The sequence below is a fragment of the Microcaecilia unicolor genome, chromosome 9, assembly GCF_901765095.1.
Source record: "Microcaecilia unicolor chromosome 9, aMicUni1.1, whole genome shotgun sequence".
NCBI lineage: Eukaryota > Metazoa > Chordata > Amphibia > Gymnophiona > Siphonopidae > Microcaecilia > Microcaecilia unicolor.
Genome location: NC_044039.1, coordinates 166,918,763 through 166,933,274, shown reverse-complemented (window position 1 = coordinate 166,933,274; position 14,512 = coordinate 166,918,763). Strand labels below are relative to the sequence as shown.

At 42.9% G+C, this 14,512-nt stretch overlaps 1 protein-coding gene across 1 annotated transcript in view; it reads left to right on the top strand.

Annotated features, from left to right (window-relative positions):
• The first annotated feature begins 8,108 nt into the window (after positions 1-8,108).
• LOC115477091 (fermitin family homolog 2-like) overlaps positions 8,109-14,512 on the top strand; it is a 162,002-nt gene continuing 155,598 nt past the window's right edge. Inside the window, exons 1-2 of the mRNA XM_030213708.1 lie at positions 8,109-8,758; positions 9,471-9,636. Of these exons, the coding sequence (XP_030069568.1) occupies positions 9,480-9,636 (157 nt within the window). The 5' untranslated portion in view covers positions 8,109-8,758; positions 9,471-9,479. The remainder of the gene's footprint in view (positions 8,759-9,470; positions 9,637-14,512) is intronic.

The following is a 14,512-nucleotide window of genomic DNA, read 5'->3' as shown; positions in this document are numbered from 1 at the left end:
TTTAGGCGTGGCCATTTGCACCAACTAAAACGTGGTGCAAATGTATGTGCTTAAACTAGGTGTGTATCCCTGTTATTCAATAACTACGCACGTAAATGCTAGGAACGCTTTCGCTCCCCCCACGCCGTCAACCTGGCTCCGCTTCTGCCTAAAAGCATCAGCAGCATGTGGGAAACCCACACACTAGCAACAGCGCCTGTCACTTTTTAGCGCAGTTTGGTAAAAGGGCCCCTATGCTTTTTCATAATATTATATTAACTAGTAAAAAAGGCCCATTTCTGACACAAATTAAATGGGCGCTAGCAAGGTTTTCCACGGAGTGTGTATGTTTGAGAGAGTGTGTGTGAGAGTGACTGTGTGAGAGAGAGAGAGAGAGAGTGAATGTGCGAGTGTGTGTGTGTGACAGAGAGAGAGTGAGACTGGGTGTGAGTTGTGTCCTGTGAGAGAGAGAGAGAGTGTGTGTGTGATTCTCCTCTCTCCCCTGCCCCCTCTCCATCCACCAGTGATTCTCCTCTCTCCCCTGCCCCCCCCCCGCAGCACCCCAGCGATTCTCCTGCCTCCCCTGCCCCCCTCCAGCCACTCAGTGATTCTCCTCTCTCCCCTGCCCCCCTCCAGCCACCCAGCGATTCTCCTTTCTCCCCTGCCCCCCCTCCAGCCACCCAGTGATTCTCCTCTGTCCCCTGCCCCCTCTCCAGCCCACCCAGCAATTCTCCTCGCTCCCCTGATTACCTCTGTCGAAGCAGCCGCGTTATTGAAAGCCCTGCCCGTCTGTAGCCTTCCCTTCGAGTTTGTTCCCTTAGAGTCTCGCCCTCGTGGAAAGAGGAAATGACATCAGAAGGTGGGACCTCTGAGGGAACGAACTCGAAGGGAAGGCTGGAGACGGGCAGGGCTTTCAATGATGCGGCCGCTTCGACTGAGGTAATCAAGAGAGCAAGATGAATTGCTGGCGGCTGGAGGGAGGGCAGGGGAGCATGGAGAATCGCTGGGTAGCTGGAGGGGGGACAGGGGATTAGGGCTGTTCAGGATGGAGTAACGTTTGTTTGCAGGTTGCTATGCAGCTTTCCCTTTCCTCCGAGGGCGGGGCAGTGAGAGCGAGTGCGATTGCCTGCGGTTGGTCCCTTCTCCTTCTGACGTCGCGAGGGGCGGGGCGATTACAAACCCCAGGAACACTACATGGCTTCACTGCCACGCTGCCACGGAGTCAGCTTCAGAACATTGGAGGTGCGAATTATTATATTAGATATTTTTTGTAACCTAGGCCCCTTTTGTATCTATTCCCTCCAATCTTACCTTTTTCCACTTATTTTATCTTTATCATAACTGCTTTGTTATATAATATATTCGATTAACCGGTGTATCAAAAGTTGAATGTGAAAATGAATGTATCTATAAACCACACAGATTCTTTTGGTGTTAAGACATTTTCTGTTGGCTTCCTGCGTGGGTACTTGAAGGATCTATACTTATCCCTACTTAAATCTTATAGTTTGTTTTAGCTTGAATTTTCTCCTTAAATTTTTTTTTTAGTTTCTGCACCACATCCAAAGATATAAATGCAAATTGTATGAAAAATAAGATATATACTGTAACTTAAATATTAACTGACACATGAACTGTTGCACCGACACTTGGAGAGAAAAAGCAGAAGGCAGCTAAAGGCAGTCTGGCTGACATCAGGCTTGCTAATGAAATTGATGGCGCTGTTAGGTATTATTCTGTGTAAATCTGAGTCCAGTCCTTTGGATCCTTATTTGGATATTACTGCTGGATATTGCATGAACTGTTCTAAGATGCAAAAAACACAGGGAGGAGTTCCTGGCTTCAGCACTCAGCAGCTGATCCTTCCAGAGTATGATGTCAGTGCTTGTGTGGTACAGTGAATGACCTGCCTTTCAGTTTCTATACCAGGATTTCAGATTATGCGAACAGTAGACCATCAACTGCATATCACTAAAGAAAGATAAAACAAGCTATTATACAGTAGAACTGAAAATATTAAATTAGTATCTTGAGTATTGTGTGAAGTTCTGATCATCCCATCTCAAAAATGACATTACGGATCTAGAAACGATAGAGAAAAGGACATAAAAAATGATAAAGGGGAGGGAATGTCTCCTTATGGGAAAAAGGCTAAACAGGCTAGAGCTTTTCATCTTGAAGAAGAGACAGTAGAGGGAATATGATAGAAGGATGTTAAATTTCAATGAGGTGGAACAAAATTGCAGTGGTTTCTTATCCTGTCAGGTAGCAGTAGAGCTCGGGGGTAGTGGTTCCTTTTTATTGACTGCGGGATCAAACAAACCAACCTTGGACCCTTTCTGACTCTCTATCCTCTCCTCCAGTTTTATATATGTTGATGCCCTATGGGGCAAAAACTGCTAATGCCCCCATTCCTCAGAAACTTGTCCAAACCTTTTTTTTTTATAATCTGGCTATACTATTAACTTTGACCTCTTCCTCTCTGAACTGCCACAGTTTCATTTATTTAGATTTTGCTCACACACCTTTTCAGTAGTAGCTCAAGGGAGTTACATTCAGATACACTGGATATTTCTCTGTCCCAGGAGGGCTCACAATCTAAGTTTGTACCTGAGGCAATGGAGGGTTAAGTGACTTGCCCAAGATCACAAGCAGCAGCAGTGGGATTTGAACCGGCCACCTCTGGATTGCAAGACTGGTGCTCTAACTACTAGGCCCACTCCTCTACTCCATTGTACTCATTGTACACTGATTTTAAAAAGAGTTTCCGGTCTCCTTTTTTTAAATCGAGTACCTATTAGTTTTAGAAGTGTTCAACTAGTCCTAGCATAAGCAGTGGAACACGATAGGCCACTGGAGTCAGGACCACCTATTACTAACTATCAGGAACCGGGATGAGCAACAGGAAAATTATCTGGGCATAGCCAAGTAATCTGGCCACTGGGCTCAATTGGATCATTGGTTTGAATCTATACGGCAAGTAGGATTATTATGACTACTACTAAGAATCTTTTGTGCTTATGTATCATTGTAGCTACTGTTGACATTTAATTGGCTTAAAAATAATCTTATTAATGTGACTGCCATAGATCAAGCAATGTGTTTAATTTAGCATGAACACTGCTAGTTTCATAATTGAGGGTTAGTAGGAAATGATGCAGGAACTGTACTTTCTGCAAATCTTTAAAATATAGCGGTGAGTGTAGTTGGAAACTGTCTTGGTGAATTTGTCTTTAGAGAGCAGTATATCAAGTATCTGAACAAACTGCACTAAGTAAAAGTTCAAAAGAACTGAGAAAAATGCCATACTGGCTCACAGTAGCAGTTTTTCAAGTCCAGCATGGTCTGCCTCAGAGGCCAGTCTTTGCTTGTTAGAAGTACAGTAGTTGAGTAATCCTACTGCTGAGATTCATTATCTGTTGCTCACACCCAGCTCTCCTACTTGGCTAACAGATTGCTAAAGGAATTTATTCCACTAGCCTTGACCACATCCTTTGGCAACAACTCTACTACAGCTTGTGTGTTCACTGAAAAATACATACTTAAATTAGTTTTACATCTCCTACAAGTTATTTTCATGGCATATCTCTTAAATGTAATATTATGTGAATAGATACGAAACCGCTCCCTATTGCATTGTGGATCATTCCCCTAATGCTATAAAAGTCACCAAAATTGTGCTCACAAATCTGGGATGAGCCCAATTTGCACATGCAAATTAATTGAATAACGTGCCAGTTAGTGTCAATATTGCTTAACAAGCAATTATTGGTGCTAATTGGAATCAATTACGATGTATATGGTAAATTTAGTTACATGATATGCGCCTACATTTTACGAGTGTCCTGAAAAGGGGGGTGCGGAAATGGGAGGACCATTGGCAGTTGTGGGTGGATCATGGGTGTGGTTTCAGGTTACACATGCAATTATATAATAAGGATTGCAGCATGTAAAAATAGGCAGGGGCAGTTGCACCACATTTTCGTAGGTGGAAATGGACGTGCCTAAATTGCATGCAATCCTTACACCGGGGGGGGGGGGGCGCTGATTGTTTAGGCGTGATTTATAGAATTCACCCTCATATGCCCTCTTCTCCAAGCTGAGAGCCCCAACCTAAGGGGTCCTTTCACGAAAGGGTATTAGGCCCTTAACATGCGATTAAAGAATGAAATCAGCTATTGAGCAACTGCATTAAGGGGTTTGAGTTAGTTTATACCTGCTTCCAGCATTAAACTGTGCATTACTGCATTTTCTCAGATTTTTTTCCCTCAGGGGGGTGGCATGGGTGGAGAGTGGGTATGGAACATTAGCCAGCTGCACATTACACTTACTGCGTGCTAATTGGCTAAACAAAGAGTAAACACGGATGGTCCTACATTAACCTCCTCAGTAGGTACGTGTGTGCTAATGCATGTGCCTGCACTAAAAATAGAATGCCCCCAAGAGGTATCACATAAACTTGCAGCTACCACATGGTAAAATCCCGTGTTAAGCCACGGTAACTGCAAATTTTAGAGCCTTTTAGTAGAAGTGCCCCTAAGTTCTTTCGTCCTATTGGAAGGCATTTTTTTGTTGCCTTATATATGGAGGTAATGTTAATTGTAGTGTTTTTTTCCGAGTGCAAACCTTGTTTTACATGCACAAAATGGCTTTTTATAAAATTATGTGGTGCTAAAGGAGTGTATGGAATCCTTTTACAGAGCCATGATAAAAGTGGGATTTACCGCATGGCGAGGCCATTTTTTACCACAGAAACAAAAAAGCAACACTGGGGCCTTCAGGATTGAGATGATCAAAGTCTCTTGTTTATTAATTGACGGATAGACCCAACACGGGCCGTGTTTCGGCGCACTGGCGCCTGCCTCAGGGGTCAGCTAATCCTGATAAAAAATTGTAGGTGTTACTGTCACAGTGTAGCACCTTTGATGTGGAATGGAGTCTCAATTGCTCAGAGAGCCTGATCAGCATGGACAACGATGTCAGTCTAAAAAACCGCCATGCTGATCATCTCAATCCTGAAGGCCCAATGTTGCTTTTTTGTTTCTGTATTATTTTGTATGCTGTTTTACCCTCTCTTTTGTGTCTGCCCATTTTTACCACAGCCATAAAAAGTCTTTTTTTTAAATTGGTGTTCTTAATGGCTGTGTGGTAATTTCAAATTACTGCCTGAGCCCTTACCGCCACCTCTTTACTTTGCGGTAAGGGCGTACGTGCTCTGGCAGTAATCGGGCTGTGCGTGGTGATAGCCATGTGCTGCCAGCTCCCTGCCCACCTGCATTAGAAAATAATTTTTATTTCTAGCACAGGAAACGGTGTGCGGCAAGCACAGAAATAACACGCCTGGGGTAGTGCTGTTCTGGTGCACACCACCCACACAGTAGCCCTACCGCCCCTGTATGTGCCTGTAAGATGCCTTGTGTCAGTGTCCCCTAGTGCATAGTTGTGATGTATGTGTATATTTTATAAAATATGCAAGCATATGCCATGGAATATAAGCACACATTCACACCTGCCTTGGAACCAGTGTAAATGTGTACATTGGCATTTGCACATCATTGGGGCTGGATCTGAGAGCCTATTCTATAAAGGCATGTAGGTGGACATAAGAACGTAAGAGTAGCCATACTGGGTCAGACCAGTATCCTGTTTTTGAAACAATGGCCAAAGCCAGGTCACAAGTACATGGCAGAAACCCAAATCATGGCAACACTCCATACTACAAATCCCAGGGCAAGCAGTTACTTTCCATGTCTGTCTCAATAGCAGACTATGGACTTTTCCTCCAGGAATTTAGGACTAAAGTCTATAAAAACTGAGTGCTATGTGCTATTCTATAAATTGTGCTAAAAGTTGGGCACCATTTATACAATAGTGATTAGCATCAGGATCAGTGCCCAATTTTAGGCACGAGGATTTTCACCAACTGAAATCTGGTATAAATCCTTGCACCTAAATTAGGCATGAAACTGCCTTATTCTATAACATTGTGTGTCAATTCTAGAAATGCCCCTGATCTGCCCGTGCCCTCTTTTTGGATCTATGTGTGAAATTTACATGCGTGTCTTTATAGAATACCGACTACGAAGATGCAAGCGTAAATTAAAAATTGGTGCCAATTAGCACTAATAATGATTCTTGGTGCTTAATTATTGGCTCTAATTGGCTTGTTCATTAAATAGTGTGTTTTAATTTGGACACTCCCAATTTGTGTGCAGAATTTTGAGGAAAGTCCCATGTTAAAACACCCTAAATCAATTTCTTATCACATCTTAGTAAAAGGGCTCACTGTTATTTATTCTTGTGGCATTTATGAGATAATATGAAATGCATTGATTTTGAGATAAACACACTAAAGTAAGGTTTAGAGTCCCTACTGTATACTAAAGAATAACTTTCTTAAACTATTATAATTGTAGAGAAATATACCAAGCTAAAGCTGCATTAATTTCTTACTTTGAATGTGACGGATATAATGGCAGCCCTACCATTAGGCCAACTGAGATGGGGGCCTCAGGCATCACTCTTTTTGGAGTGGCATCTTTCCCCAACTCCCCTCCTCAGCTACCTTCTTTTTTTGTTTTTCAAAGGTCGTCGTTTGGAGCAATCCCCATATGCTGCCTTGCCACTGGCTCTGTACTGTGGGCTGCCTCTCTGACATAACTTCCTGTTTCCTCCTCGGAGGCGGGCTGCAGTACAGACAGAGCACTAGTGACCACGGCCAGCGAGAGGGGGGGCAGGGGGGACAAAATTCCCGTGCCCGGTGCCACAGTCTCCGATCTCACCCGCCCTCTGCCCCGCCCCGAGGTCGCCACACACCGCAGTCCCCACCCGACCCCTCCATCCGCCACTGGGCCGGGCCCCCTGCATTGAATCATCACAGCTCCTCACCTGTCACCTCCGTGACTGAAAGCGCAGCAGCGGCAGATCGGATTCACCTCCCTTTGGGCCTTCCCTCCTTGTGTCCCGCCCTCGTCTGTTGTAACTTCCGTGAGGGCGGGACACAGGGAGGGAAGGCCCGAAGGGAGGCAAATCCGATCTGCCGCTGCTGCACTTTCAGTCATGGCATGGTGACAGGTGAGGCGCTGTGATGATTCAATGCAGCGGGCCCAGCCCAGTGATGGACAGAGGGGGTGGGTGGGGACTGGGTAGTGGTGGCCCGGGGGGGCAGCGACGACGACAACCTCGGGGACGCCTTGCCCTGGGCCTGGCCCAGTCTCTCGGCGGCCCTGCTAGTGACAGCGGCAGGACAGCGTAGGGGGGGGGGGGCAGGGAGTTGGCAGAATGTGGAAAAATGTTGAACTTGGGGGGGGGGGCACCATCTCATCCCTGCCTCAGGCGGCAGATTGTCTTGGGCTGCCCCTGGACGGATATTCTGTTAATATAGGATTCCAGAGAAACTGTCACACAGAAAAAACCCAGAGAGATGTTTTGAAAGTACGGTTGTAGGAATTATGATTCAACTCTACCAAGTATAGAAATCAGATGTTTAGCAATAAATATGATCCAAATAAATAATAAATATGTGAGAGTGTGTGTACAGACAGAAAGAGAGAGAGTGAACAAAAATACGAATGCAGGTATCTTAGTTTATGATTATGCAACTACATCCAAGGAGAATATATGTTGGATAACCTTTATAGGGGCCTTTTTACTAAAGCTAATGGCTACTTGGCCTGTAAGTATAAATAAGATTATGCAGTATTTAGCACACACTAATGTGTGAAGGCCCCATAGAAACAGGGTGGGGGGCAGAAACCATCTTCCCTTGCAGCATTATGGATATGTTACAGATTAGGATCAAGCAGATAAGAGCACTTTATGGGTTGATATGCTAAAGGCATTTGCTGCAAAACTGTAGCACACAACTTCTGAAATATTCTGCATAAATGCACCTACCGTAAAATGTATTCCTACACATATTTAATTAAACTTTAATTGAAAAAAAAAGAGCTTTTAAATGTGTGAAAATGTCACAAAAATACCTTCTCCTGCATACACGTTTTAGTTGTTCTTTTTGACCTGATAAAGACGTGTAATTTCCCAAAGTCTAGTCACAAAATGCACACCTTATGTATACTATTTGTCTTCTGCATTCTTTTATTCGTAAATATAGCTACTACAGTCAATCAGACTATCGGGCTGAACTATGAGTCTCATTGGTTTTGTATATTTCTGCAAATTTGTCTTGAAACTACTTTGGTATCCAGTCCAACAGCTTCTAACAGGAATCCCTGCCAAGTCCCCCATCCTCTTAGCCCCTCCATCCCCTGAACTCTTCGGCAGTGGCCCGGATGTTGGACTCGATCCTCCTGCTTATTCACTTCCATAAAAGGGCAGCGGCGGCTCCTCAGGGCTTTTATTGTTGCAAACAATTTTTTCCAGCCCGCAATCCCGATTTCTTTTTGCTAGCGCAGCGCGCCCGTGCGCGCGCTTCCCGGGCTCGTTCCATCTCTCCCTCCGGCCGGCGCGAGCGAGGAGGTGGGCGCGAGGGTTTTCGCGGTGTAGCGCGTGTGTGCGCGCGCCCGCCTGGGCTGGTTGGGACGATGGAGGAGGAATAAAAGAGGAAGAGCGACTGGAAAGGAGAGGAGAAAGTGGGAGTGACTGGACAGAGGAGCCAGATTGAGCGAGTCAGTGACGTTATCGCAGAGTGGAAAAGGGGAGCCAAAGGGACTCCATAACGCAAGGGAGCTGGGGCATTTTTTTTTTTTAGTCACACGTTGGTAGTGGAAAACTAGTTTTCTCGTCTATTCTTGGACTGCTCGCAGAAGAGAAAGCGAAGGTGAGTGGAAGGGAACGGGCGCTTGCTTTCCCGAGCTGCGGTCGTCCTTGTTCCTTCGTATTTGGCCGGTGACTCCAGTCGTGGGGGCTGCTAGCAGCGGCTCAGGGCTCGTAGGGTTGGCATTGAACTCCGGTGACGTGTTGCCTTTGGAAAAGCTGCGGGACGGGTTTTGCTGGCGGTGAACAGGTGAACAACGGTTTCTAGTCGGTGACTGAGGGTTGCTTTGCTGCTGCAGGAGAAAAGCCGCTTTGATGTTCTGGACGCCGAAAAGAAACGTTTGGGAGGTGGTTAGCGAGGGTTGGACGGTCTGTTATAACAGCTGTTATAGAATCTGTGCGTACTTCAGCGTGTAGTTCGAATCAGTTTGTAGAAATCGACAAACGCGACACTGCCCTGAATTTATTTCACTTCATCTTCCTTTTAAGCACAGTTTTATATTTGTCATGGACTTTAAAAGGGAAAAAAATGTCGCCCCCTGCCCATGCTCCAGGCGGCATCTGTGTGTTCTGCATTGATTGGTGGGGAGCGTCAGCTATCGCAGCGCCCCCGCCCCTATCTCGCCTTTAATCAGTTCCTCTACAGCGGATTTTTTTACTAACTTTTGAAAAGTCCTCCCCGAGTTAAAGGTTTATGTGAGCGCTTTAACCGTAGGAAATGTTAGCCAGACCAGCTTATGCTGGCTAATTAGAATGTCATTTCCTCTGCTTTACAGGAAGGAATAATGGCTCTGGATGGTATAAGGATGCCAGATGGCTGCTATGCGGATGGGACGTGGGAGTTAAACGTCCGTGTGACGGACCTTAATGACGATGTTACCCTGAGAGTGACGGGGGAGGTGCACATTGGAGGGGTGATGCTTAAGTTGGTGGAAAAATTTGGTAAGTTTTTTTCGCTGGGGGGAGGGAGGGTGGTATTGTAGGTGTGGCTGGGTTACAGAGCTTCGGTGTTTCTCCTCTCCCCCCCCCCCCCCTCAGATCACTTCATGCAGGGGGCTCGCCTGATCTGTCAGATTAAACTTTTGCAGAGTCTTAATTCTGTATACACTTCTTAATAGGTGGGGAACTGGCTTCTTAAGAAAGCTTGTGATGGGCGATATTCTGGCATGCCACTGTGCTTGCATTTGTTTTTATAGGGGAAATAAATGGGAATTTCTTAAGAAGAAATGCTGTAAGCAACTTTTGCTCTTAGGTAATAGCTCTTCTCCCCCCCCCCCCCCCCATTAAATATACTTAATTTTCCCTTTCTGGGGCCAAACCTTTCCGCTGTGAAAGTCAATCATGAAACCAAATAAATTGCAATTTCTTCATCAAAACAACTGTTAAATGGTAAGGAAAAGCCTCAGGCCCCTAATCCAGAACCAGTAATGGTCTCACAAACAACAAAAGGGGAGTTCCTCATATGCATAAAAAGCTTTCCACTATTTAAATCATAAACAGTTCATTAAAATCCACTTTATATATATATATATATATATATATATATATAATTCAGTCTTCAACATTCAAGTTATTAAACATAAATTTTTGAAAAGAGCTTTTGCAAGCAGTAAAAGAGAGAAGGAAGGGTCCCACTGACATTGGCCAGCGTTTCGCTATAGGAAGCTGCTTCAGGGTTTAAGGGACCAATTTTCTGTTAGAACGACACCATTCCTCATACTCTTCAGCTCTGGGACATGTTGGCTTCTGTCGGTTGGGACCCTTCTCCCTTTTACTGCTTGTAAAAACTCTAGTCAAAAATTTATTTGTTTAATAACTTGAATGTTGAAAACTGAAGTAAATGAAAAAAATATAAACTGGATTATAATGAACTGCTATAATTTAAATAGTGGCAATGTTTTTATGCTTATGAGGAACCCCCACTTTGTGGTCTGTGAGAACATTACTGGTTCAGGACCAGGTGGCTTTGGCTTTTCCTTTCCATTTAGCAATCTTTCTGATGAAGACATTGTGATTTATTTCATTTGGTTTCATGATTGACTCTTTTTATCACAGTAGTTTTTTTTGTTGATGAGTGCTTTGAAGTGGAACCACAGTTTTCTTTTCTTTTTTTTTTGGTTTGATGCCAAACTTCTTTTCCCCTTTTGTCTGTAACCTTGTCTAGTTTCTATAAACTGAGCAAGTTAATTATTCCCCACTGTTCTGCCACCAGCTGGTATTTATATTCTGTTTTGACTAACATTTGTAACTAACCAGTCCTGTCTCAAAATCTACATTTGTAAATATGTTTGTGTGTGTTAAAAAAAAAATCATATACATTGTGATTAGTGTAATTTTGTCTTTGATTTTGACATGAGTCACAAGGCAAACAGTTTATTTTAGATTATGAAACAATTTATTTTAAGGTGGTATCTTGTAAAACAAATAGAATGTGGGTGTTTGCAAAAAATAGTGATGTTCATATTGAAATTCATCTAATATATTTTATGTATTGTATATAAAACAAATCTGGCTGTTTCACCTGCAACAAAACCATTATACATACTGGGTGTAGTAGCATTGAATGAAATGTGGCAAAATGCTTTGCAGGTTGTAGTGTGTGTTCTCATTTGTGCAATGGGCAAGACAAGGATGTTGGATACAAGAGAATCAACAGTCCCTGGTTACTCTGTGCTCCCTCAAAAAGAACCATTTCAGATTAGATTTCCTCTGCTCAGTGACCACTCAGTCATAGTCTGTTTAGATGTGGGCTAGGCTTTTGATGGGGTGTTTTTCTTATATAGGAGGTTCATAAATGAAGGGGGAGGACTCTAGGGGGTGGTAACATTAGGTTAGAAATGGTTGAAAGGAATATTCCTAATAGATCAGTGGTGTACCAATGTAATGGCAGGGAGGAGCCATTGCCCACCCTCCTCCCATGTGGCAGCCTAAGGGAGCAGTTTTTAAAAAAGAAAACGCCACAGAGCCTTTGATGTGTGTATTTGGTGCTGTTGTGGGGGGGGGGGGGGTAAATACTGGACCTGGGTGCTGAAGATCCATTGTATGCCACTACCCTAGGTCTGTCCAGGGGATGGTTCTAGCCTTTGTCTCAGGGAGCAGCTTTGCAGAGAATTCAGATGAGAAATGAGACAAAATTAAGACCATGTTGTTTTGGGGAAGTAGATAATGAGGATTTTACACACACCATTTTTTCCCACCACTGACAAGTCTCAGATCATCAAGTAGATTGTAATAGTGTGGCTAATAAATGGGTAGGGTGAGGAGGGGCAGCAGCAGATTGTTTATCCTGTGACATCTGGTTTTATTTATCTATATTTGAATTTACCTTTTTTTCAGTAGTAGCTCTAGATGAGTTACATTCAGGTACACTGGGTATTTAATGATGTTATATAAACCTTTTTTTGTTAACCGGACCTGTGGCAACACATGTTTTGATTGTAAGAACTGCTCTTGGAGTTGTTGTTTTTTTTTAAATCTGGAGTCGCCAAATGGTTTAACTTTATACATACCATAATAGCAATGAATCTCATCCCTAAGCCACTGTATGTTGTAGATTTCAATTTCATAGATTCACTGCTAATAAAAGTAGCAGTGTATTATCTTCTCTTTATCTGCAGGGCTTTACTTAATCATAGTTAATAGGGAAAAAAAAAAGTAAAGAGTATTAACTTGTTTTTTTTAAAGTGTGGTGTGGTCTATCTCTTGCTGTAGTGGGTTTATGAACAAATTCAGCGTAGCTTAAATTCTGCAGTGTAGGATTTACCTTGCTTTACAGTTAGTATGGCGCTTGGACTGATTTTTGAACACTTCTTACAAATGAGAAGCCAGGAAATCATAAGTCCTGAGGAACTGTATTTTATTTTGCCACATACATTTAATGCAAAGATGACAGTTCCTCTAATGAAGACGCGTTAAGGATTAGAATTGATAGGCTAGATGAAATATCCTTATGTGAAGTCGAGGAAGGAAATGCTGTAATAGCCTTGACATCAGGAAATAAGTATTTGTGTTGCTGTGTTCTTCTCTTCCCCCTCCCCCCCCCCCCGACTTTCAGGAACAGCCTTAATATAAGTTATTTTTATACTTTTATACTTGAGCTACAAAGAACTGTTGAAGGTGACTTATGCAGTGCCACTTTTAGTGCTCAAAATAAATCCATTAGCCTATTGGAAAGGGCAAAGATTACTGTGGCTTTCTGCTTATTGAATATTTGATGCTGTCTTATTTCGCTGATTCATAGTTAAGGTCTCTTAATAAAATTAAAGGTTTTGAATATTTCTCAGAGGTTACAGAATATAAATTATATGCCTTCTAGAAACTGGAGCCTTTCAAGCTAATGACATAACACAGTATTGCTGAATGATGATAGGGAGAAACATTCTTATGTTGGAAAGTGATTCTGTTTTCTCTTCCCCCCCCCCCCCCCCCCCCCCCCCCCATCTTCAGCATTAGTTTTCTGTTAGTCTTGCACATCTTTGCTTCTCTCTTTGGTTACTGGAAACAAAACTATGCTTGCAGAATAAGGCAGGAAAGTTTTTAATATGTATGTACAAAAACATGTTTCCACATGCATGCTGGTAGAACAATAAAATACCATGAAATAACATTCTTTTGTCATATACTCCTAATGTCAGAACATGTGCTAATGTATCTTGTTCCATCATATATTAAAGAGTGTGTGGGGGTGGTGGTACAGAGTGCGCTAAATAAGACGCCCATTTATATTCCTATGGGCATCTTATTTAGTGCACCTTAGTAAAAGGATCTCTTGGTGTACTGTGTTCAGTGCTACAATTATTGCCACCTAAAAATGACTTTTTATATTGGATTAAAAGAAAACGTAACGTTAACCAGTACTTGGGTACATTTCGAAAAGTGGTTGCTCCGTTGGATATTTGCAAAGTGGCCACATGGTCCTCTCTTCATTCCTTTGTTAAACGTTGCAGAGTGGATGTTCTGGCTCGTAGGGATGCAATTTTTGTGAGTGAGTATTGATGGTGGGACTATTAAGGTCCCTCCCTTAATGGACTGCTTTGATACTTCCCATCGGTTCAGCTGGGCCGGTTTGGAGGGATGCTAAGGAAGGAGAAATTAGCCAGACTGGCCCAGCGCCCACCTCTATGCAGGTGGTGGTTGTTGTTGTTGTTGTTTGTTCTTTATTTTTGGCAACACTCAGAATTAAAAAAAAAAGTTATTTATTCACACACAAAGTTCTTTTCCTTGTCTTGTGTTGGTCATGTGCCTACATGCTTCTACGTATTTGTGTGTGGCTGGCTGTACAATCCAGCAGAGCACAGATCGTTCGTTCACTGCCTTGTTATGGATATACTGAGAATTGTGGGCTAGTCTGGGCTCTTATTGGCTCTCTCAAGAATCATTGTTCTCTGTCTCCACCTGCTGGAAGGTGTGCACAATCCATCAGTTCAGATGGGCCGGTCCAGAGGGACTAAAGGAAAGCAAATTAGCAGGTAGGACCTAATTTCTCCATAAAGGTCAGTCAGGACCTAATTTCTTCATAAAGGTCAGTCAGTTTATTGTGTTGTCTTTATGTACATTTACAGAGTACCTACAGTACAACACCTGTTTCAAAATATCGGTGACAAGAACATTGCATGCCTCTATTTACCAACAACCATACCCTGTTTTGGTTAACATTTTTTTTCACAGATTAAAAAATTTGTCTATACAGGTATAAAGTTCTTACAATACAAACACATGACTTTTTTTTTTTTTTTTTTTTTTTTTTCAAGGCTTTTTGAAACAAAAGATATTTTCCGTATGGGAAAATAGTATGTTGTTCCAAAATTTTGGCCCTTGA